Consider the following 21719-nt stretch of genomic DNA (forward strand, 5'->3'; position numbering starts at 1 on the left):
CAGCGGTGTTAAACGGAGGACTAACACGGAGGTATTGGGCTGCGGTGGTTGGCTACTCACAGGCCTCGACCACGGTTCTGATGGTCATCGACGGTTCACTCGGCTCTCCGAAGCCTGCCAAGTTCTCTGCCAAGACTCTGAACTCATACTCATTACCTTCGCTAAGTCCAGTGACGTGATAGCTCAGTTCACCTATCGACTTTTTGGACGCCCTGACCCATCGCATGGCTTTCTTCTCCTTCTTTTCCACACAATATCCGATGATGTCACTTCCTCCATCCTCTGTGGGCCTCCTCCAGGTCACTGTGGCCGAGTGACCATTAACACCCTCAACTTCAGGTTTAGACGGTGGACCTGGTGGACCTGGACACATTGTGACAGGAGACCATGCGTTAGTGGTTGACTCATAAAAGCAGTGCCGGAGATGTATCGTAAGGTGACTCATGCGAGACAACAATCGCTGGAAGGAAAGTCTGATCTGACAGCCTCAAAACTAGCCGATGTTTTCCAGTCTGGTCCAGAGCAGAGCATTCACCCCTGATGCATCCGCTATCGATGCAAGCTATCCACCAGGCTGAACTAGGGAGACCGCTGCTGCACTGCAGCTGAACCTCTGAGGGATCATGCACCTCTACGATGGACAGTGACGTTTTAGTTACCGAATCTGTCGACCATCTTTGCCGGCTCGGAGTGAGCAGGCTCGCTGGCGCCATACTGGTTCACTGCGGACACTCGGAAGATGTATTCGTTGCCCTGGATGAGCTTGTTCGCCACATAGTGACAGTCAAGGACCTTTTCCTCCAGGATGGTCCATAGAAGGCGACTCGTCTCCCTTTTCTCCAGGGTGTAGTACTTAATAGGAGAGCCTCCGTCTTCAGTCGGGGCCGTCCAAGTAAGGGTTACTTTCTGAGAGGAGATGCCGCAGCACTCGATGGGACCAGGTGATGCTGGGACGTCCAAAACCTTGACCTTCACTGTCTCTTCCTTCACACCGAAGGGGTTGCTGGCAGTGATGACGTAGTCCCCGGAGTCCTTCCTCCCAGCGTACTTGACAGACAGAGTGGAGGAGGTCGCAGTTGTCTCAATCCCCACGATGTCAGAGGGTTTAAAGTACTTTCCTCCCTTGGACCAGCAGGACGTTGGAGCTGGCTTTCCCAGAATACTTGTGGCGGTGATGACGATGGTGTCTCCCGCTCTCACAGTCAGTCCTTCCATCACTTGTGCATCGATGATGATCGTTGGCGCAGCTGAGTACATGACGTGACAAACGTAAGTGAGGGATTTCTAGCAGTGACGCGCGGTCGTGCTTGTGTCTCACCATATTCGTCCCTGCAGATGATGGTATCCGTCTGCTCGGAGGGCGGGCTAAGCGCGCCAGCAGAGTTCTTAGCTCTGATCCTGAACTCGTACTTGCAGCCCTCCTGCAGGTCTGTGACGGTGAAGGCGGGATCCACCACGTTCACGTTGTTAGCCTTCACCCAGATCTTGGACGGGAGGTCGCGTCTCTCCACAATGTAGCCGGTCAGTCTGTGTCCGCCATCGAACTGTGGCTCGGTCCACTGCAGCGTCACCGTGCTTCTGGTGATGCTGATCACATCTGGTTTCCCTGGAGTGTCTGTGGTGAGCACATGACAATGACCTCAGAGGCTGCCTGTATGTCACCGGTCACACGAGCTCAGACTGCAGCCAATTACCGATAGGATCCAGAGCGACTTGGGGATCAGTCGGGCCACTCGGTCGTCCAATCCCAGCCAGGTTTATAGCCATGACCCGGAATTCATACTCCAGACCTTCAGTCAGTCCGGTCACCTTGTGTTCCTTCATCCGGAGCGGGGCGGAACTGGCCCTCTTCCACAACATGCTGTTGCGCTCCTTGAACTCTGCATGGTAGCCTGATGATCAGAGGGGGAAGCGTCAGTCCCAGACTTTTGAAAGAGAGTAACCGCTCTGAAGTGTCACTTGCCAGTAATGGGAGATCCTCCTGTCTTCCTGGGGTCATTCCAGGCCAGGTATGCAGAGTTGTGCCTCATGCTAACGATCTGAGGCGGTGCAGGAGCATCTGGAACATCTGCGTGAGCAGGCACAGCGTGAGCAAACTCTCCACACCTTAAGTCACAGCCTGCGATGGCTCAGCCACTTACTGAAGGGGTGTTTAGCCACTGTGGGTTCCGACTTCAGTCCCTCGCCTACGCCGTACTTGTTCTCAGCGCAGACCCGGAAAATGTACTCAGTGCCCTCGTGAAGGCCGGTGACCCTCATGCTGCTGGTCTCAACTGCCGAGGACACAGTCACCCACATGTTGGTGATGGAATCTCTCTTCTCCAGGATGTAGTTGGTGATCTCTGAGCCCCCGTCGTCCTTGGGAGCACACCACTTCAGCGTGGCCCCGTCTGCTGTCACATCCTTGAACTTGACCGGTCCAACTGGGATTCCAGGCTTCCCCACCACCCTGGAAGTGCCACAGCGTTGAAACGACGTGCACATCACAGGCCGGCAGAGAGACCACACGAGGTGCCTAGCCCCGACCACTCATGCGGTTTCTGTACCTGATAAAGATGGTGGACTCCTTGCTGCCCGCACTGTTCCGCAGTGTGATAGTGTACTTGCAGGCGTCGCTCCTCTGGCAGTCTCTGATCAGGAGCGTGGTGTTGACTGCGGATGACTCGGCACAAACGCGACCCGTGTCTGTCAGGTCTTCGTCCTCCCCTTTCTTCCAGGAGACCTTGGGGGTGGGTTTGCCGATGATGGGGATTTTCAGGCGGACCGTGCTGCCCTCTTTGGCGATGTAGCACATGTTGGGCAACTCCTTCAGGTCGCAGCTGGGATGGACTGCAGACGGGACATTGGAAAATCAGCAGGGTTAAACGGTGCGCCCCCTACAGACCACAGACAGGCCACCACACGAAAGACGAGGAGCACAGCAGACTCACTTCCTCTCAACTAACCACAGGCATCCAGTGGAACATTTTGGTGGTTGAGTTAGCTTCGGTAACATTTCAAATGAATCAAGTCTGAGTCAAAAGTGACTGGTCCAGTGGCATGATTCCACCTGCGCTTGAGACCAGCTGACCCTCATTCAAACTGACAACAAATCGGCGCTGGCGACAGTGGTGACAAGATTATTTCAACACTTGTGATTTCTTACTGATCTGGTCCTTGGCCACGACAGTCAGCTCCTTGGCAGCACTCTCGCCAGTGTCATTGACAGCCTTGACTCTGTAGTTGTACTCTTTACCCTCCACCAGGTCCTTGGCACTGTACTGCATGTTTTTGGACCTCATCAGTTCCTTGTACTTGTCATCACCATTCAGGACCTCCAGCACATAGCAGATGATGCGGGATCCGCCGTCAGTGAGTGGTTTCTTCCAACTCAGTGTGCAGGAATCCTTGGTGACTAGCAACGTCTTGAAGTCCATGACTGGCCCTGGCTCCTCTGTCGAGAGTGGTAAACATCAGTGTGTGGAGTTGGCGACAGTGACACCATGCTGCCGTCTTGACGGCCACCAGACCCACCAGATGCTCTGACGGAGTCCACGGTCTCGCAGCTCTCTCCGGCACCAAGCTGGTTCACTGCGGACACTCTGAAGCAGTAAGAGTGTCCGGCGTTGAGATCTGGCACCTTGACGAAGGTCTTGGGGCAACTGTTGGAGACGATCGACCAGGCCTTCCTCTCGGTGTCTCGTTTTTCAACGATGTAGTGCGTGACTTCATAGCCCCCGTCAATCAGAGGAGCGTCCCAGTAGATGGACGCACTGTCCTTGTTGGTCTCCTTGACCATCAAGTTGACTGGGGGTCCGGGAGTGTCTGCAGCCGGAAGGAAAAGCTCGAATGTGGACACAAAAACAGTGTTCGCAGTTTGGGACAAACGCCAACTCACCGAGAACCTTGACGACGACGGTGTACATCTTCATGCCGGAAGAGCTCTCGAGGTTGAGGATGTACTTCCCAGCATCGTATCGATTGACGTTCTCCACCACCACGCAGGTGTCAGTGTTGCTGGACTTGATCATGATTCCCTGTCTGTCTTTGATGTTGGTGTTCATCTTGGCCCAAGTGATTCGGGGTATTGGGCGACCCTTGACTGTTGCCTGCAGCCTCATGGTGGCGCCAGCACGGAGCTCGAGCCCGTCCTTCAGCTCGGCACTGAATTCTGCTTCAGGAGGAACTGAGCAAAGACAAACAGACCAGTTCAATGCTCAGCCTCTATGCGGAGAAGTACCAAAAATGAAATCTGTATCTTTTGGCCCCAAACATCCAGTTAGGCATACCGATGACATCCTTTGCAACGTGCTTGCCAGGAACTTCGACAGCCTCACTGAAGCCAACCTTGTTGACGGCAGTCACGCGGCACTGGTACTCTGCCTTGTGGATCAGGTTCTGAACGGTGTAATCGGTGTCCTGCAGATTCCGGGGGACATTACAGCGGATCCAGTCCGTTGAATCGGTTCTCTTGCATTCCACGAGGTATCCCAGGATGGGGCTTCCACCATTGCTGGCAGGAGCAGTCCAAGTGAGGCTAATGGAGCTGTTGGACGTGTCAGCCACGCTTGGGTTCACGACAGGACCAGGTGGCGCTGTGGGGGAGCACACAAACTGCATTAGTGTGCATGGTTTACAAAAAAATGAAAAGCCTCAACAGCCACACTTACTGATGGGATTCTGGGCCACGGCGCCGGCTGAGGGCTCGCTGGCTTTGCCAGTTCCCGCCTGGTTGACGGCAGACACTCTGAACTCATACTCCACTCCTTCCGTGAGACCAGCGACTTCCAGGCTCCTGTCCGTCATCGGCTTCCTGTTCAGCCGGGTCCAATTCATTTCTTTGGTCTCCTTCTTCTCCAACATGTAGCCCTGAATAGTGGACTTCCCGTCGTCTGCTGGCTCCTTCCAGCTTACGGTCATACTCTCCTTGGTGATGTTGGTGACCACTGGCGCCTCGCAGGGTCCAGGAACAGCTGTGGAACACGCCAAAAGGTGTTCACTCGCACACGAACAAGGAGGGGCTCAGAAACGTGAACCATTCAAAGAACTCACTGAAAGGGTTCTTGGCGATGACAGGGTTCGTTACGAGAGCGTCTCCCACTCCCCAGGTGTTTTCAGCGCGTATTCTGAACTGGTACTCATGACCCTCAATCAACTTCTCCACGGTCAGCTCCAGGGTGTCCTTCTTGATCTTGCTGGCCACCTGTGCCCAGTTGGCTCGGCTGGTCTCACGCTTGTCCACGATGTAGTTGCTGACAGGCGAGCCGCCGTCCTTCAGCGGTGCTTCCCAGGCAAGTTTGATGCTTGTAGAAAACACCTCCAGGTACTGGGCAGCGGCAGGCGGCCCAGGAACATCTGCACGCACAGACAACACCTCAGTAGTCTCGGAGTCTTCACACCAAGCATGGGCTGAGGTCTGACTGAGAACTCACCAAGGACAACGACACTGATTTCAGCAGACTTGGACCCACTGGCATTCTCAGCCAGAACTGTGTAGGTCCCTGTCTGGTCCTTGGTGACTGCGGTCATCTCCAGCTGACAGTGTTCTCTCTGTTTGGTGATCACTTGGCCCTCAGCGGACTTGAGGCTGTCGTCACCTCGCTTCCAAGTGACTCGAGGCATGGGTTTACCGAACACGTCGGCCTCCAGAAGGACTGTGGTTCCCGCCTTTACTTTGAAACCCTTCTGCATCCGTGCATTCAGCTCCACCCGTGGAGGCACTTTTGACGGACAGCAAAACAGATGTTGGACTCTCACTGAGGTAAGTGTGATTTCAGTGGCTAAAATGTCGTCTCACCATTTTCAGCACAAACAAGAATGGGGTCTGTTGGCTCCGAGGGTTTGCTCATGTTGACAGCAGTCTTAGCAATGACTCGGAACTGGTACTGCAGGTCCCTCTCCAGGCCAGTCACCGTGTACTCCTCTCTGGGAACATTTTGACTGCTGGTGTTGCAGCGAACCCAGGAGTCCCCCGGGACCCTCAACGCCTCCACATAATATCCGATTATCTTACTGCCGCCATCATTTTTGGGACGAGCCCATACCAGGGTAACTGAATTTTTCGTAACGTCCAGGACCTCTGGTTTGCCAGGCGTGTCTGGAAAACACAAACGAGACGGATGAAGCAGACAGGTAGCGCCTTCTCCGTGGTGCCCAGGCAGCGGCCTTACCGACTGGTGTCCTGGCTGTGACAAAGTCGGTCTTCTTGCTTGGTTTGCCCTGACCTGCACGGTTGATGGCCGACACTCTGAAGGTATATTCCAGACCCTCGATCAGACCCGCACAGGGGTACTCAGTGGTGCGGACCACCGTGTCGTTCGCCTTCACCCACAACAGGCTGTTGCGTTCCTTGCGCTCGATGTAGTATCCAGTAATTGGGCTACCACCGTCACTCTCAGGTTTGTCCCAGGCCACGAACATGCAGTCTTTGTTTGTCTTGTTGATTCGGCAGTTTAGGGGTTCACTGGGGACATCTGGCACAGAAACAAGGCGAGGTTGGCCTTCAGAAGAACCTACTCGGGAGAAGGAATTGAATGTGGTCAAACCTACCGAAGGGGAACTTGGCAATCATCCTGTCAGACTGGATGGGGTCGGAGACGCCATAGCGGTTCTCAGCACGTATGCGGAACACATACTCCTTTCCAGGGATGAGTTTACCAAGTCTGCACGTGGTTTTAGGGCAGGACGAGACAGCTGTCACCCAGTCCCCACGACTGAGGTCACACTTCTCCACCACGTAGTTGGTGATGTTGGTTCCACCATCCTCCAGCGGTTTGTTCCAGGAGAGGGAGCAGGAGTCGGAGTCAATGTCCCCTACCTCCACAGGGCCTTCAGGAGGTCCTGGGATGTCTGCACCACACGACAAGAAAAGACTGAGTGACATCTGCAGGACAACACGCCCTCCTCTCTGAATGGCATTGGCAGTCACCCACCCTTGATGACAATCTTCATGGACTCCACCACCTTGGCAGAGATGTTCTCAGCTACGAGGCTGTACTCGCCACTGTCCATCCTGGAGACATCCTTGATGATCAGCACACACATATTACCAGACTGGTGCACCGCGAGGCGGCTGGATGGGACCACGGCCTCTGTGCCGCGCATCCACTTGCAGCTGGGCGAAGGCTTTCCCGACACGAGTGCCTCCACCCTGAGCTTGGCTCCAGCTCTGGCACTCGCCATCTCCGGCATGACAATCTTTGGCTCCACTAGGAGGAGGAACATCAGGATTCAGGTGTGAGCTCCGCCGACAAGTGACCGATTTTACTCGATCGCTTACATATCTGCTCGCGTATCTCCACCGGCTGTCTCGTCTCGGTAAACAAACTCAGGCCCATGATGTTTTTGGCAGCCACTCTGAACTTGTATCTCTTCCCTTCTTTTAAGCCGCTGATGCTGATGGTCAGACCCTTCACCGTGGTGTATGCATTCCACACCTCCTTCTCCGGCTCCACTTCTTCGTCTTCCTCCTCCACTGGTGGAGGTGGGGGGGCAGGGGCAGGGGCAGGAGCCTCCTCTCCCTCTGGAACCTGCAAGTGCGTGATCAGATGTTCACCAGATAAGAAGACTTCCCTTTACGAAAGCAGAAAGGGTTACAGCGAGACACGCTGAAACTCTTTTCTCCAGCTCCTGCTGATCATTTCGAATGTGACAAACCTCGACAGGTGCCGGTGGTTCTGGAAGAGGTTTCACCTCGATGTACTCGATAACATAACCATCGATTTTGGCTCCACCATCCCTTGCAGGCTTCACCCAGCCGACGGTGGCACTGTTCTTGGTGATCTCCAGAACCTCCATCTTTTCACAAGGATCTGGTTTACCTGCACAGACGAGCATCCAAAATGAGCCGAGCCGAAAAGAAAATTCAGCACCCAGTTCTCCTCGATACTTACTGACAGGGTCGGAGGCCAAGTAGGATGTCGGAGACACTCTCGGAACTCCAGAGCCATACTCATTGACTGCAGTTACTCTAAAGTAATACTCGGTTCCAGACATGAGACCGGAGACTTTGAAGGGAATCTTGTCCTTGTCCACCTCGGCCTTGACAGTGGCCCATGTCTTTTTGTCAATTGCACGTTTTTCCACGATGTAGTGCAGAATTTCACTTCCCCCATCATTCTCAGGCGGACTCCATGAGAGCATGGCGGACGTTTGCAGGATGTCAGTGGCCTCCAGATTCAAGACAGGTCCCGGAGTATCTGAGGGGGCCGACCAGGAGCCGGGTTATTAACGGAAGATGATTTTATTAGGATGGAGGGATCATTCATCACTCACCCAGAACCTTGACATTGACGAACACCGCTTTTTCCCCGGCCGGACTCTGCACCGTCAGACAGTACTTGCCGGAGTCGGACCGGGTGCTGTCAGGGATGACTAAGAAGGTCATGGTGTCGATGATGTCCACGTGACCTTTTCGAACAACGTTGTCGATGCCCATCCGCCTCCAGGTCACTCTGGGAGGAGGTCTGCCTCTGATGGTGGCACAGAGTCTGATGGGACAACCAGCTCTGACCGTGAGTCCCTGCTTCAGGTCAGCGTCCAGCTCGATCTCAGGTGCCTCTGTAAACGTACCACGTCAAGATCTGCATGCCACAAATGAACGTATTTGCAAAAGGCACAGGATCACTGACCCAAAATCTCTCGAGGTATGATGGCTCCCTGCAGGTCACAGGGGGTGCTCATGCCCACCTGGTTCTGAGCAGAAACCCTGAATTCATACACCAATTTCTCATCCAGACTTGAGACGGTGAATTCACACACGACCAGCTGAGCAGCAACATTGCAGCGCTTCCAGCCATCATCCCCTTTCTTAGCACTTCCCTGGACTCTCATCTCTACCACGTAGCCGATTATGGGGGCGCCACCATCAGACACAGGCTTCACCCATCCCAGGGTCACAGTGGACTTGGTGCTATCCAAGACCTTCAGATTTGTGGGTGGAGCTGGAACTTCTGCAAACACAAACGGCACATGCCTGAGTACAGCCTGCAGCTCCGCTGTCACGGTCACGGCTGTTCACCGCCACGACACTTACCGATGGCGTCCTTTGCCGTAATGGCACGGGATGGTTTGCTGGCTCCGCCAATGCCAATTTCATTGACCGCTTTGACTCTGTACTGATAGTCGTGGAGAGGCAGGAGTCCTGTCACGGTGAATCGAGTTCCGGGTACTGGGTCTTTGTTCACAGGTGACCATCTGACGGCATGCTCCTCCCTCTTCTCCAGCAGGTAACCAGTGATGGGTTTCCCCCCATCCTTCTCGGGCTCAGACCATTCCACCGTCATCTCCTCCTTAGAGATCTTGGTGACCTCTGGAGCTTCAGGCACCCCTGGGACACTAAACTGGGTTCCGGCCATGATAGCTTCACTTTGCTCAGCGGGTCCGGGACCCATCTTGTTCTCAGCGCGGACTCGGAAGACGTACTCGTTGCCCTCAACGAGTCGGGTGACGTTGGCTTTATTAGTGATCACGGCGTTGGAGTGGACGGACCATACGCCTCTTTTGGTTTCACACTTTTCGATGATGTAGTTGTAGATGTCACAGCCACCGTCGTCCTCTGGGATCTCCCAAGACAGATGACACCTGTCATTGGTTATGCCAGACACTTTGAGGTCCCTGACGGGTCCAGGTCTGTCTAAGACATTGACTTTGGCATGCGCTGAGCATTTGCCAGCAGAATTGGACGCTGTGATGACGTATCTGCCGCTGTCTGTGCGCCTGGCACCAGTCAGCAAAAGCTTTGAGAACTCGGCACCCGTTTCCATTTGAAGTCTTGGGCTCTTCTTCATCTCCTCCTCACTGTCGTCTCTGGTCCACTTGACGTCAGGCTGGGGTTTGCCCTTGACTATGGCCTCAATGGGAATGGAGTCTCCAGCTTTGACAACCAGTGTTCCATCCAGCTTGATCTTTATCTCTGGCTCCACTAGCTGTTCCTTCACCAGAACCTCGGCTGTCGTAACCCAGTTACTCTCCCCGCCTTCATTCTTAGTCTGCACTCTGAACTGGTAGATCTGGTTTTCTAGACATCTATCGGCCATGAAGTAGGTCTCCTTTATTGCCCCCTTGTGGAGTCGCTCCCATTCCTCGGCTTCTTTAGGCCTTTTCTCAACATGGTATCCCAGGTTGCGGCTGCCGCCATCATAGTCCGGCTTCTTCCACTTGAGGAAACAGAAGGTCTTGCCAATCTCGGCGATCTGGAAGTCTGTGGGTTCCCCGGGCTTCTCAATGGGATCCACGGCCAGCACAGGGGTCTTGGTCTCGGTCGGCGGTCCGGCCCCAATCTTGTTCTCTGCACTGACACGGAAGAAATATTCGCAGCCCTCTGTCAGTGGAGCTTTCATCATACGCTTTGTGCAGTCGTTGGACACCAAGGTCCATCCTCTCTGACTGGGTTGACGGCACTCAATAATGTACTGGGTGATTTCGGTGCCACCGTTGTCCTCTGGGTTTTCCCAGGATACCATGCAGGAGTTCTTCGTCACATAGGCCACCTTGATATTCTGACAGGCCCCAGGGGTGTCCAGAACATTGACAATGATGGTGGCCTGCGCCTGCCCACTGCTGTTCTTGGCAACAATGGCGTACTTCCCATAGTCAGAGCGGACAGCGTCGTTGATGACTAGTTCGCACAGAGGGTAATGGTTGTTTATCTCAGTGCGTTTATCGCGAGACAGTGCTCTGGCGTCCTTTGTCCAGGTGATCTCTGGGTCCGGCCTGCCCTTGACCCTGGTGATGAGACTGACAATCTGTCCCGCCCGGACAGTGAGTGAATCTCGACATGACACGTCTACCACAACTTCTGGTGGGACCAGAATGTCCTTGGCCAGGATCTTATCAGCCAGCTCCCTGGGTTCGCTGTCCCCCACCTTGTTGGTTGCCCTGATCCGGACACGGTACTCCATCCCTTCGATGAGACCCTGAACTCGGAAGGCACACATCTTGATCAGTTCTTTGTTGACCCGGTCCCACTGGGCTGACCCGGACTTCTGAATCTCAACCACGTAGCCCAGGACAGGACTACCTCCATCTCGGGTGGGCTTGGTCCAGCAGATATCTGCATAGGACTTGCTCCAGTCCTTCAGCTTGAGATTTCCCGGTGGCCCAGGTTTGGTGATGGCACGAGTGGCCTTGATGGGGTCCGAGGTAAGTGAGGGTTCACTTATTCCAGCGATGTTTTCGGCAAACACTCTGAACTCATAGCTGTTGCCTTCAAACAGGCCAGACACCCGGTACCTCAGGTCCAACACGGGAGTCTTGTTGACTCGAATCCACTTTCCTGTCATCTCTCTGCGCTCCACCACGTAGCCACTGATGGGACTGCCCCCGTCATGGTCTGGGAGAGTCCACTCCACAGTGACAGCGTTTTCGGTAATGTCGGAGCACAGGGGAAGACCAGGTGGACCAGGGGGATTGAACATGTGCTTGGCAACGGTTGGGGGGCTCTCTAGGCCTGAACCAATGCCAATCTTGTTCTCTGCACGCACACGAACAATGTACTCTCTTCCCTTTTCAAGCCGAGACACTTTGGCTTTGGTGCTGATGCCACCAGAACTGACCACGGACCATGGCTCCCACGGTTTCTTTACGTCCTTCTTTTCAACTATGTAGTTGGTGATGGGCGTGCCCCCGTCGTCCTTGGGAGCCCGCCACTGGATCATCATGTAATCTGGTGTTACTTCTAAGAGGTTCACAGGACCGATGGGGGGGCCGGGGAGATCCAGCACAGTCACATGCAGTGCCACGGTTTTGCTGCCAGCCGGGTTAGACACCGTCAAGATGTATTCGCCGGTTTCCTCTCGCTTGCACGCTGGTATACTGAGGACCGTGGATGAGCCAACAGACTCGATTTGGTAGCGTCCCTCGGACATGATTTCCTTGCCGTCCGTCATCCACTTGGCTGTGGGGGTGGGGATCCCGGTCATTTTTGCCGGGAGGACGATTGTGTTGCCCGCCTTGACAACCAAGCCTTCAATCAGCTTCACGTCGACTTCAATAGTGGGGGGAACTGCAAGAGAAGAAGACTCGGTCATGCTGCACCGAGCCTGACATCTGCCAACAAGAAACAGGACGATCACTTACGTGTCTTCTCTTGGCAGGTGACAGGCACACTGGTGTCTGGACGGCTGATGCCGATGGCATTCTGGGCTTTGACTCTGAAGCGGTACGTCTTTCCCTCCTCCAGACCAGTCACATGGGCATGATTGTTGCCGACTGTCTTGAAACTAACCCAGTCACTCTGAGTTTCCTCCTGGTGCTCCACGAGGAAGCCGGTAACCTCGCTTCCACCGGTGCGATCTGGCCACTCCCACTGGAGCCACACCTCTGTCTTTTCAGCATCGGTGTGGTGAAGGTTCTTTGGCGGCCCAGGGGGGTCTGAGGACGAAAGTCACCAGTGAGAGTCGGGTCCTGTTGTGAGATCTCCGGCGTGACTGAGACAGCTAAACGCGTTTTGTCACTTTGTGTGATTTGTGTCGCTAAACATGCACTTTTGACCCATTTCCGACATATTTTTTGTCATTGTGTGAAAAACTCACAGAGTGGATCGACAGCCTTGACGGGGGTCTTGGTTGTGACATAGTCACTTCTGCCAAACTGGTTTTCTGCAGCTACCCGGAACAAATACTGGATTCCTTCCATGAGGTACATGGCCATCAGACTTGGCTTCTTATTGGCAGCAGAAACTGGGACCCATTGCTCCGCTGCCACATCCTTTTTCTCCACCACATAGTGTGAAATGACAGCACCGCCGTTGTCCTCCGGGGCTTTCCAGGTCAGGTAGGCGGACTCGCTTGTGACCTCAGAGATCGCCAGGTCTCGAGGAGGTGAGGGTTTGTCTGCGGGGAAAAAAGAGATGATGACTTTGAAAAGATACAAGGCTTAAACGTGCCGCTGTGGCGATGTGTCTGCTACTCACTCAGAACCAGCACAGCAACGGTGGCAGACTTCTTTCCAACAGAGTTCTCAGCAGTGATTGTGTACTTTCCAGAGTCCAGTCGCACACACTTGGGGATAAAGACTTTACTGGCCGTAGCGGTGGTGGCCACGGTGATGTGGGACGGCATGTCTCCATCTTCCTTCTTCCAGCTGATGGCTGGGGGAGGCACTCCCCGAACAGAGGCACTCAGAGTGATGTTGGTGCCCAGCATGGCCAGGTGGTCCCGCGCCATGTTGGCATCAAGAAGCAATTCTGGTTCCTCTGTGGGCAGAACAGGAAAGGGTTCAATATCTGACGAGACTGTGAGGAAGTGGCTCTGTTTGAGTACTGTGTGTGTTCAGGAGGAATACATAGGCGCAAAGATGTCAGAAGAGGTTGGCATCCATACCGAGTCTGTCGTGGACCTTGACAGGCTCTTTCACGTAGGCCGGGTCGGACTTTCCGGCAGCATTGACTGTGAAGATCCTGAAGGCGTATTCTTGTCCGTCTGTCAGGCCGGTCACCACGTAGTGTAGCTCGGGACATTGCTCTGGATTCTCGTTGGCCTGGATCCACTCCACCGCTCCTGGCTTCTGATATTCCACTAGGTAGCCGAAGATCCGCCCCTTGCCGTCGTGCCGTGGCATTTGCCACCTGAGACTAACAGAGTCTTTGGTCTTATCGATGACTTCTGGGGTGACGGGAGGACTGGGCGGCACTGGGGTGCAAATGGCAAGTTTAAGCATTTTAACTGAAGCTGATGAATGACTTGCTTAGTGACTCACCAATGGGATCTTTGGCCAGAATGGGCTTGGAGGGTTCACTGGGGTCTCCAGTTCCCAGCTCGTTCTCTGCCATCACCCGGAACTCGTACTCACATCCCTCAATGAGGTCCTGCACTCTATACTGCGTGGCAGGATACAGCGGATCTCTGGTGGCTCGGGACCACCGCTTTGCTGCCGGTTCTTTCTTCTCCAGAATGTAGTTAGTGATAGGCTTGCCTCCATCACGAGGGCGGGTCCACAGCACCAGTGCATTGGTAGCATACACCTCCCTGACGGTGGGCATCTCAGGAGCCTCAGGCACTCCTGAACAGGAGAGACGAGGGAGAACCGTGTCAATCTCAACAGCCGACAACAGGTCCCATGACTGGGGACTTTGGCAATGAGACTCACTGAAGAGGTCTTTGGCTCTCATTTCCTCCGACTCGAGTGGGTCACTGATGCCATACATGTTCTCAGCAGATATCCTCATCACATACTCACGACCTTCGGTCAGTTTTGGAATCTAGAGAATTGCAATTATCATTGACGCGCTGACCTTTGGACGCACTTGAAAACAAGTCGGAGTTTCTAGCGAGTGGAGCACCTTGCACGTGGTCTTGGTGGTGGCTGAAGTCACCGTGGTCCAAGCGTCCCTATTGGTGTCTCTCTTCTCGATGATGTAGTTGGACACATCCACGCCTCCGCTGTCCACGGGAGGTTTCCAGGAGATCACCATGAATTCGCGATGCACCTCCTCAAAGACCACTGGGCCCACAGGGGGCGTGGGGCGATCTGAAACATCAAAGCCGTGAACAGGTGAGGAGGCGATGGCAGTGTTTTCTCACGACGCCCCGGGGAAGACAACATACCAACGACGGTGATGTTGCAGAGGCCCTTCCTGCAGCCTGTGCTGTTCTCCACCACCACCACATATCTGCCGCTGTGCTGCCGCTCGGCCTTCATCAGGCCCAGGGACATGCTGCTGAGCGTGTTCTTGAACATGATGTGCTTGTCGGCCTTCAGCTCCTCATCGTCCCGGTACCACATGATAGATGGAGGGGGCTTCCCGGTGTAGCGGCCCTGCAGGAGGCAGCTCTCACCGACACGGATGATGATCTTGTCACGGAAGTCCAGCTCGATGGTCGGCGGCTCTGCAGATCAGGAAACGAGTTTGGGAGGAGTGTGATGGAGGTCAGCTCAAAGATAGCGAGGCTTACCGAGCTCATCTCTGCATGTGATGGGCTTGGTGCAGAACGATGGTTTGCTAGTTCCCACTTCGTTGACAGCACTAACTCTGAACTCGTAGGTGTCACCTTCACGCAGTCCGTCGTGAGTGAACTTGCGCTCCATCAGCTTTTCTTTAGTCAGGCGAGTGAACTTGTCTTTGCCGATCATTCGTGCCTCCAGGATGTACATGATGACTTCCGAGCCACCATCGAACTTTGGCGCCTTCCAAGTGACACTGATCAGGTCCTTAGTCACCTTGGTGACTTCAAGTTCCTCAGGACGATCGGGAACACCTGAAAAACAGGCCCTTTGGAACATGCCGTTTTCCTGAGCCAGTGTGGGTGGTGGAGTGCAGACTTACTCATTGGTTCCTTAATTACAATCTCTGCTGCCGTTTCCACAAACGGTCCCACGCCGATGGCATTCTCTGCGGCCACTCTGAAGAAGTAGGCTTTGCCAGCGGTGAGTCCATGTGCGAGGGCGCTCTGACGACTGGCGCTAAAGAACAGTGAAGTCCAGGCCTTCCTCTCGGCCTCACGCTTTTCAATGACATAGTTGCTGATGGGCGAGCCACCGTCGTTCTCAGGGAAGAACCAGTTGAGCTTGCACGAGTCGCTGCTCAGGTTTTCAGCCGTCAGCGGAATGCCGACAGGTCCAGGAACGTCTGGAAAGGCATCATCGTAACAGTTTCATGACCATCAAAAGGGAGGCGGCCCATTTGCACAGTGGAGCAAGGACCCACCCAGAACTTCCACGGTCACATTTTTAGACTTCTCGCCACCGGCATTCTTGGCGGTCAGGCTGTAGATTCCAAGGTGTTTCCTGGCACAGGGCTTGATGACCAGGGAAGAGCTGATGGCAGTGGCTTCAACCTTGGCCTCAGGAGGCAGCGCCGCGCCATCCCGACTCCAGGTGACGTCGGGGGTGGGTTGCCCAGAGATGTAGGCAATGATGCGGATGGTCCCACCGGCATGAACCACCATCCTCTCCTTGACGGAGGCGTCGAGGTCTAGCTCTGGAGCGACTGCAGGGAGACAGCCTGTTATGGTTCAGAACATTTCAAAGGGTCCATCCAGATCTGGCCCACTCACTGGTTCTGTCGTTGACTTCAAGGGCCTCTGGAACCTCGCCAGGTTCGCCAGTGCCAGCAACATTAAAAGCAGTGACTCTGAAGCGGTACTGAGAATTGGTCTTCAGACCTGTGATGACGAAGCGAGTGACACGGACCTCTGTGTCTTTTGCCTTTAAGAAAAACAACAAGTCAGTAAGGAAAGGTTCCACTGATAGACTGTATGAGGAGCGTGCCCACTGGGATGACACACCCCGCTAGAGAATATGATTTGGCCTATTGTGTCTGTTGTCATCCAGGCTGTAGTTTGCCAAGTCCATTGGTCTCCATGGTTCAAGTGAATGAGCTTCAGCAGCAGTGTGCTCACCTTCAGCCAGGCTTCAGTTCCCTCCTCCTTGTACTCCACCCAGTAGCCCAGAATCTTGGAGCCTCCGTCCTTCAAAGGTGGAATCCACTCCAAGTCCACGGAAGACTTGGTCCAGTCGGACACTCTGGGTGTGGGAGGGGAGGGCGGAGCTATCGGGAGGAAGGGTTAATTATTCCTGGCTCTGACAACAGTCTTGTGTGTTTCAAAACTACTTTGACGTACAGATTGGGTCCCTGGCAAAGATCGGGTCCGTCGTTGGGCTGGCGAGTCCCGGGCCAGCAGCATTTATCGCAGTGACCCTAAACAGGTACTGTGAGCCCTCAATGAGTCCACTCACGACAAAGGATTCACCCAAACCCATGGGGCGAATGGGGTCTCGAGTGACACGTGTCCAGCGTTTGCCGGTTGTCTCTTTGCGTTCCAGCCAGTAGCCGGTGATGGGGGAGCCCCCGTCATCTTCTGGCTCCTCCCAATTGAGGGTCATGGAGTCCATGGTGATGTTGGTCACGGTCGGCTTTTCACATTGCCCGGGAACCGCTGCGACAGGACGGGAATGGACCATGAGACACCCGGTGCTAGAGTTGCGACAGCGCTGCAGTCCGGCCAGCCATGCCCACTTACTGTAAAGGTTTCTGGCAACCTCCGGGTCGCTATCTAGCGGATCTCCCACACCGTACTTGTTCTGTGCCATGATGCGGAACACGTATTCATGGCCCTCCATGAGGTTTTCCACAGTCCACACGCGCTCTTTAGGCTCACTGGTGACAGGGACCCAGGTTTTTCTGGACGCCACTCGCCTCCAGATCACATAGTTGGTAACCTTGGAGCCACCGTCGTCTTTAGGCGGCAGCCATGAGAGAGTGATCCTCTCAGCACCGATCTCTTCAAACTTGATCGGGGCAGACGGCGGGCCGGGCCGACCTAAGGGGACAGAGGTGAGAGGTGAGCGTCCGGTGTCAACGGGACAAATTCATGTCAATGTACCTAGAACATTCAGTCGCATCTCCTTAGCAGCTTTGCCAAGGCTGTTGGATGCCACCAGGGTATAGAGACCGGTATCGGGTCTCTTGCCCTGCTGGATCAGCAGCGTGCAGCTGTCGTCCGACACGATCTTGTTAATGTGCTCGTCGTACTGCACTTCCACCTTGTGGTCTGACTTGTGCGGTGGAGCTTTGTACCAAGTAAGTGTTGGGAAAGGACATCCACGGATGTGGGCCACTATTCTGATGTCGCTTCCTTGCTCCTCCTCCATAAACTCCTTCAGCTCGATGGATGGCGCACCTGCGGAGACAGCCCACGTGAACCAAACGGCTCGAGGTGGCTAAGCCACGCTGGCTCGGCTATGTCCTTACAGGTCTGGTCCTGCATGAGTATTGGGCCAGCTGTTGAAGAGGGACGACTGGGTCCTGCTTCATTGTAGGCAAGGACTCTGAATTCGTACTCGTCTCCTTCAGTTAGATCCTCGACCTTGAAGCTGGTAGTGTCTACGTCTCTTCTGTTGCACCTGCGGAGGGCATCGTCATGAGGTGAAAAAGGTTTCGGGGCCAGGTCCAGTCTCAAGTCATACCTCCTCCACGACTCCTTCTGAGCACCACTGGCTTCCCAGCAGAGCAGATCCACACTATAGTGTGTGACAGGAGAGCCCCCATCATTCTTCGGGGCCTTCCAGGTCAGAGTCACAGTTCCTTTCCTCACACTCTGGATTTTCAGTCGGGTGGGGGGATCCGGGGGATCTGCGCCAGCAGAGAAGGCAGTGAAATCACCCAGAGCCTATTGGCAAAAAGTAAAACGATTTCACGAGGAGAGCTTACGGATGGGATCCCTGGCTCGAGAACCCTCCGGGGTCTCTGTGTAAGGTCCAAAGCCAAAACGATTCTCGGCTCGTATGCGGAACAGATACTGTTGTCCTTCAATCAAGTCTGGCACCACCAGAGACTGAGCAGAGCAGGCCGGGTTCACCTGAGGGGTTCAACGGAGGAAACACATGAGCTCTTTGTCTGAACCATAGACGTCTGAGATCAGAGAACAGACTTCGTACCTTGGTCCAGGCTTTGCCTTCCACCGTCTTTTTCTCAACGAAGTAGCTCTTAATTCTCTCGCCTCCATCACTTTCCGGAGGCTTCCATGTCAGACGGCAGGTTCCCCGGGTGACATCACTAACCTTCAGGTCGCGAGCTGGTCCTGGGAGATCTGCAGGTTCAGCAGTAACCAGAGTGAGGACAGAGAGTTTTGGCAGGCTGACTCGCTCCGTATGACATGCACTTACCCAGAACGTTGACTCGGACTTTCACCACTTTGTGTCCTGCTGGACTCTCAGCGTTGATGATGTAGCGACCACTGTGGCTCAGTTTGCTCTCTGGCACGGTGACCACTGAGCTCGTGTCTGTGGACTGGACCTGCAAGTGGAAATGTTGATCCCAATCCGTGCCGGCGGTTGTCGACGCATGACTCACCTCAGAGTCCACGGGAAGTGTGTGCAGCTCGTTCTTTTTCTCCGTCTCTGCGGGGCCATCGAAGGTCCAGGTGACTTTGGGAATGGGTCTGCCTGATATGACGGCAGGTATCCGGATTGTAGTTCCAGCTCTGCAGTTGAGTAGGTCACGAGCGCTGACTTCCAGAGACACGTTTGGCTCGACTGTCGAGGACGAGATTGAAGGTCAACCGTCTGATACTTGCACAGCTCACGCGACTGTCTTACTCAGAATGTCCTGGACCAGCACGTCAGCAGTCCTTGGTTCCGAGCTGCCAGCGGCATTTACTGCACAGACCCTGAACCGGCACTTTTTGCCCTCCCTGAGGTCAGGGACCGTGATCTCGGTGGACGAGTGCAACTTGTCTGCCGGACCGACTCTTCTCCAGTCAGCCGAGCCCTCTTCATGGACCTCGACGATGTAGCCCTTCACCGGGCTGCCCCCATCCCGCTCTGGTGGACTCCATGACAGGGTGACGCTACTTTTAGTCTTGTCTTTGACTTCAAGGGATCCAGGGGGGCTGGGCGTATCTGATGTGGGACAAAGTTGACATTCTGGGTTGGGACACCAGCGACTGGAATGGTGTTGCAAAAGCTAATGTTGTCTACTCACTGCAGGGGTCGACAGCAAAGCGGCACTCAGTGGCTTCGCTCGGGGGGCCCACGCCGGCAGCGTTGCTCGCCGCCACCCTGAACTGGTACTCGGTTCCTTCTATGAGCCTCAGCACGGTGTACTGCAGTCCCTTCACAGCCGGTTTGGTGACTGGGGAGCGGTTAACACGCCCCCAGTACACAGCACCTCGCTCCCTCTTCTCGAGCCAGTAGCCCTGGATGGTGGAGCCACCGTTTTCCAGCGGAGGGTCCCAGGTCAGTGTCATGGTGGTGGAAGTGGCTCCAATTATCTTGGGGTTGCGTGGTGGTCCCGGAAGACCAAAGGGATCTTTAAGCTGGACTTTCTCAGAGTCGCAGCCATCACTGATGCCATATTTGTTTTCTGCTTTGACTCTGAACTGGTAAGAACCATTCAGGTCCAGTTTGTAGACCTGCGGTGGGAAGTCAGTGTCGGTGGAATGGCACGGACAAAGAATCTTCCGCCCTGCCAAAGGACTCACCCCAAGCCTGCGGTCGATGAGGTTGACTGTCAGAACCTCAAAGTCAGACTTCTTCTTGCTGGCATCACGGCGCTCCACGATGTAGTTGGTGATCTCACTGCCACCGCTGTCCTCTGGAGAGTCCCAGGTCAGGTAGCAGGAGTCAGCCTTGACGTCTGAGACGGCAACATTTCTTGGAGGGAGAGGACGGTCTGCAGACACATAACTGCGTCAGGCTGCGTTTGCATGTGTGTGCATTAGGCTGGGTCTGCGCCGAGCATCTCACCAAGTATCTCCACGCGGATCAAGTGGTGGGCTGTGCCGTAGCAGTTCTTGGCCTGCAGCTTGTAGAGTCCCGTGTCAGAGCGGACGGTCTCCGGTACAGAGATCCTGGTCCGCAGGGTGGTCCGATTGACCTGTGGGATCAGAGCACCGTCAGAGGTGGGTGGCTGTGTGTCGGCAGACAAGTCACCAGACCTCCTCGGACTCCAGAGTCATCTTCTCCCCGTCAGGCGTCTCAATCACCACGTCATCCTTGGACCACTGCAAGGTTGGCAGAGGAAGACCTCGCACCTCAGTTGGGATGTCGATGGCCGCTCCTTTCTTCACAATGATGGCATTACTCTTGAAGTACTTCAGGACGGTGATGACAGGGGGAACTGTGGAGGGATGGAGAAGGAAACCACGATGACGCAGGACGGCTGGGACTCCCCCGCCTCACTGAGAATCATGTGGGATTTCTGCGGTCCAGCACAGACGCAGCAAAGACTCGCTCCAGCTTTGGCAGGCGTCAACAGGGTCTGAGGTTTGGGTACTCACTCTCATCATCCTGGATCCTAGCTGTGATGGGTTTAGAGGGTTCCCCGTCTCCGACCTCGTTCACTGCCTTGACCCGGAATTGGTAATCCTGATTCTCGGAGAGGTTCTCGATGGTCCCACAGCACTCGGGGAAGATTTTACGGTTCGCGACATCAAACTCTGTGCTGTCTGACCGCATCTTCTCCACATAGTAGCCTCTGACTGGGCTTCCGCCGTCGGTGCGGGGGGGCTGCCAGGCCAGCGTAATGGTGGTCTTGCTTCTGTCAGTGTAGTGCAGCTTCTCCGGGGCGGAGGGTGTGCCTGTGAAAACACAGGTTAGAAATGCCCACCGAGGTGAGGCCAGATTTGAGCTTACCTTTGGGATCCTCTGCCAAGACGGGTCCAATATCAGCAGGTTCTCCATCGCCATACTTGTTCCTGGCGATGACCCTGAAGTCGTACTCCTCGCCAGCCAGCAGACCCTGAATGTCGCACTTGCATGACGCGATCTCAAGCGGTTGACGGAAAAGCTTCATCTTGGCATCCTTCCTGAGGACCTCGTAGCCAATGATGTCACTACCACCGTTGTCCAGGGGGTCGGACCACGTGAGCGTGATGTTCTTCTTGGTGACGGTGACAGTCTTGAGGTCCACCACAGGCCCTGGAACATCTGCACACAGTTTCAGAATTCAGAACAGTTACTTTCTTACTCTCCTGTTTGGACAGAAGACCACAAACATGGATGCACTGACCCATCACATCCACTCTGGTCTCTGCCGTTTTGGTGCCAGTGCTGTTGGTGCCACAGATCCGATATGTGCCGTGATCTGCCCTCACAGCTTTCTTTATGAACAAGGTGCTTTTTGTGCCATGGGTCTCCACAATGGTGCGTTCCTGGTCCACATCCGCTTCGTTCTTGGTCCACTTGACGAGGGGCTGAGGGCGCCCACTCACCTGTGCCGGGAGTTTCAGCGGCTCCCCGGCTTTGATGATGACACCGTTCCTCACTGAAACGTCAAAGTCCACTGCAGGTGGTTCTGG

At 54.7% G+C, this 21719-nt stretch overlaps 1 protein-coding gene across 2 annotated transcripts in view; it reads right to left on the reverse strand.

The window, feature by feature from the left end:
- Positions 1 to 21719, reverse strand: part of LOC128765531 (titin-like) — an 80332-nt gene that overhangs the window by 40063 nt on the left and 18550 nt on the right. For both annotated transcript variants that reach the window (XM_053876239.1, XM_053876238.1), the window contains 54 exons: positions 21431 to 21715; positions 21055 to 21348; positions 20700 to 20999; positions 20358 to 20539; positions 20167 to 20296; positions 19902 to 20092; positions 19403 to 19832; positions 19018 to 19320; positions 18773 to 18954; positions 18586 to 18715; positions 18358 to 18509; positions 18131 to 18278; positions 17887 to 18052; positions 17672 to 17823; positions 17304 to 17600; positions 16941 to 17240; positions 16542 to 16856; positions 16320 to 16468; positions 15975 to 16125; positions 15626 to 15907; positions 15245 to 15547; positions 14874 to 15176; positions 14526 to 14807; positions 14261 to 14448; positions 14068 to 14179; positions 13678 to 13980; positions 13302 to 13610; positions 12893 to 13174; positions 12513 to 12812; positions 12058 to 12351; positions 9014 to 11983; positions 8610 to 8930; positions 8254 to 8538; positions 7872 to 8177; positions 7636 to 7799; positions 7259 to 7508; positions 6912 to 7187; positions 6529 to 6828; positions 6150 to 6452; positions 5777 to 6076; positions 5412 to 5699; positions 5032 to 5334; positions 4650 to 4952; positions 4269 to 4574; positions 3878 to 4165; positions 3514 to 3804; positions 3146 to 3433; positions 2547 to 2829; positions 2142 to 2449; positions 1964 to 2068; positions 1695 to 1892; positions 1319 to 1615; positions 660 to 1247; positions 61 to 363 (listed from right to left, as the gene is read on the reverse strand). In XM_053876239.1, coding sequence (XP_053732214.1) covers positions 61 to 363; positions 660 to 1247; positions 1319 to 1615; positions 1695 to 1892; positions 1964 to 2068; positions 2142 to 2449; positions 2547 to 2829; positions 3146 to 3433; positions 3514 to 3804; positions 3878 to 4165; positions 4269 to 4574; positions 4650 to 4952; positions 5032 to 5334; positions 5412 to 5699; positions 5777 to 6076; positions 6150 to 6452; positions 6529 to 6828; positions 6912 to 7187; positions 7259 to 7508; positions 7636 to 7799; positions 7872 to 8177; positions 8254 to 8538; positions 8610 to 8930; positions 9014 to 11983; positions 12058 to 12351; positions 12513 to 12812; positions 12893 to 13174; positions 13302 to 13610; positions 13678 to 13980; positions 14068 to 14179; positions 14261 to 14448; positions 14526 to 14807; positions 14874 to 15176; positions 15245 to 15547; positions 15626 to 15907; positions 15975 to 16125; positions 16320 to 16468; positions 16542 to 16856; positions 16941 to 17240; positions 17304 to 17600; positions 17672 to 17823; positions 17887 to 18052; positions 18131 to 18278; positions 18358 to 18509; positions 18586 to 18715; positions 18773 to 18954; positions 19018 to 19320; positions 19403 to 19832; positions 19902 to 20092; positions 20167 to 20296; positions 20358 to 20539; positions 20700 to 20999; positions 21055 to 21348; positions 21431 to 21715 — 16839 coding nt within the window. The remainder of the gene's footprint in view (positions 1 to 60; positions 364 to 659; positions 1248 to 1318; positions 1616 to 1694; positions 1893 to 1963; positions 2069 to 2141; positions 2450 to 2546; positions 2830 to 3145; positions 3434 to 3513; positions 3805 to 3877; positions 4166 to 4268; positions 4575 to 4649; positions 4953 to 5031; positions 5335 to 5411; positions 5700 to 5776; positions 6077 to 6149; positions 6453 to 6528; positions 6829 to 6911; positions 7188 to 7258; positions 7509 to 7635; positions 7800 to 7871; positions 8178 to 8253; positions 8539 to 8609; positions 8931 to 9013; positions 11984 to 12057; positions 12352 to 12512; positions 12813 to 12892; positions 13175 to 13301; positions 13611 to 13677; positions 13981 to 14067; positions 14180 to 14260; positions 14449 to 14525; positions 14808 to 14873; positions 15177 to 15244; positions 15548 to 15625; positions 15908 to 15974; positions 16126 to 16319; positions 16469 to 16541; positions 16857 to 16940; positions 17241 to 17303; positions 17601 to 17671; positions 17824 to 17886; positions 18053 to 18130; positions 18279 to 18357; positions 18510 to 18585; positions 18716 to 18772; positions 18955 to 19017; positions 19321 to 19402; positions 19833 to 19901; positions 20093 to 20166; positions 20297 to 20357; positions 20540 to 20699; positions 21000 to 21054; positions 21349 to 21430; positions 21716 to 21719) is intronic.

This window comes from Synchiropus splendidus, chromosome 10 (genome assembly GCF_027744825.2).
Source record: "Synchiropus splendidus isolate RoL2022-P1 chromosome 10, RoL_Sspl_1.0, whole genome shotgun sequence".
Lineage (NCBI taxonomy): Eukaryota > Metazoa > Chordata > Actinopteri > Syngnathiformes > Callionymidae > Synchiropus > Synchiropus splendidus.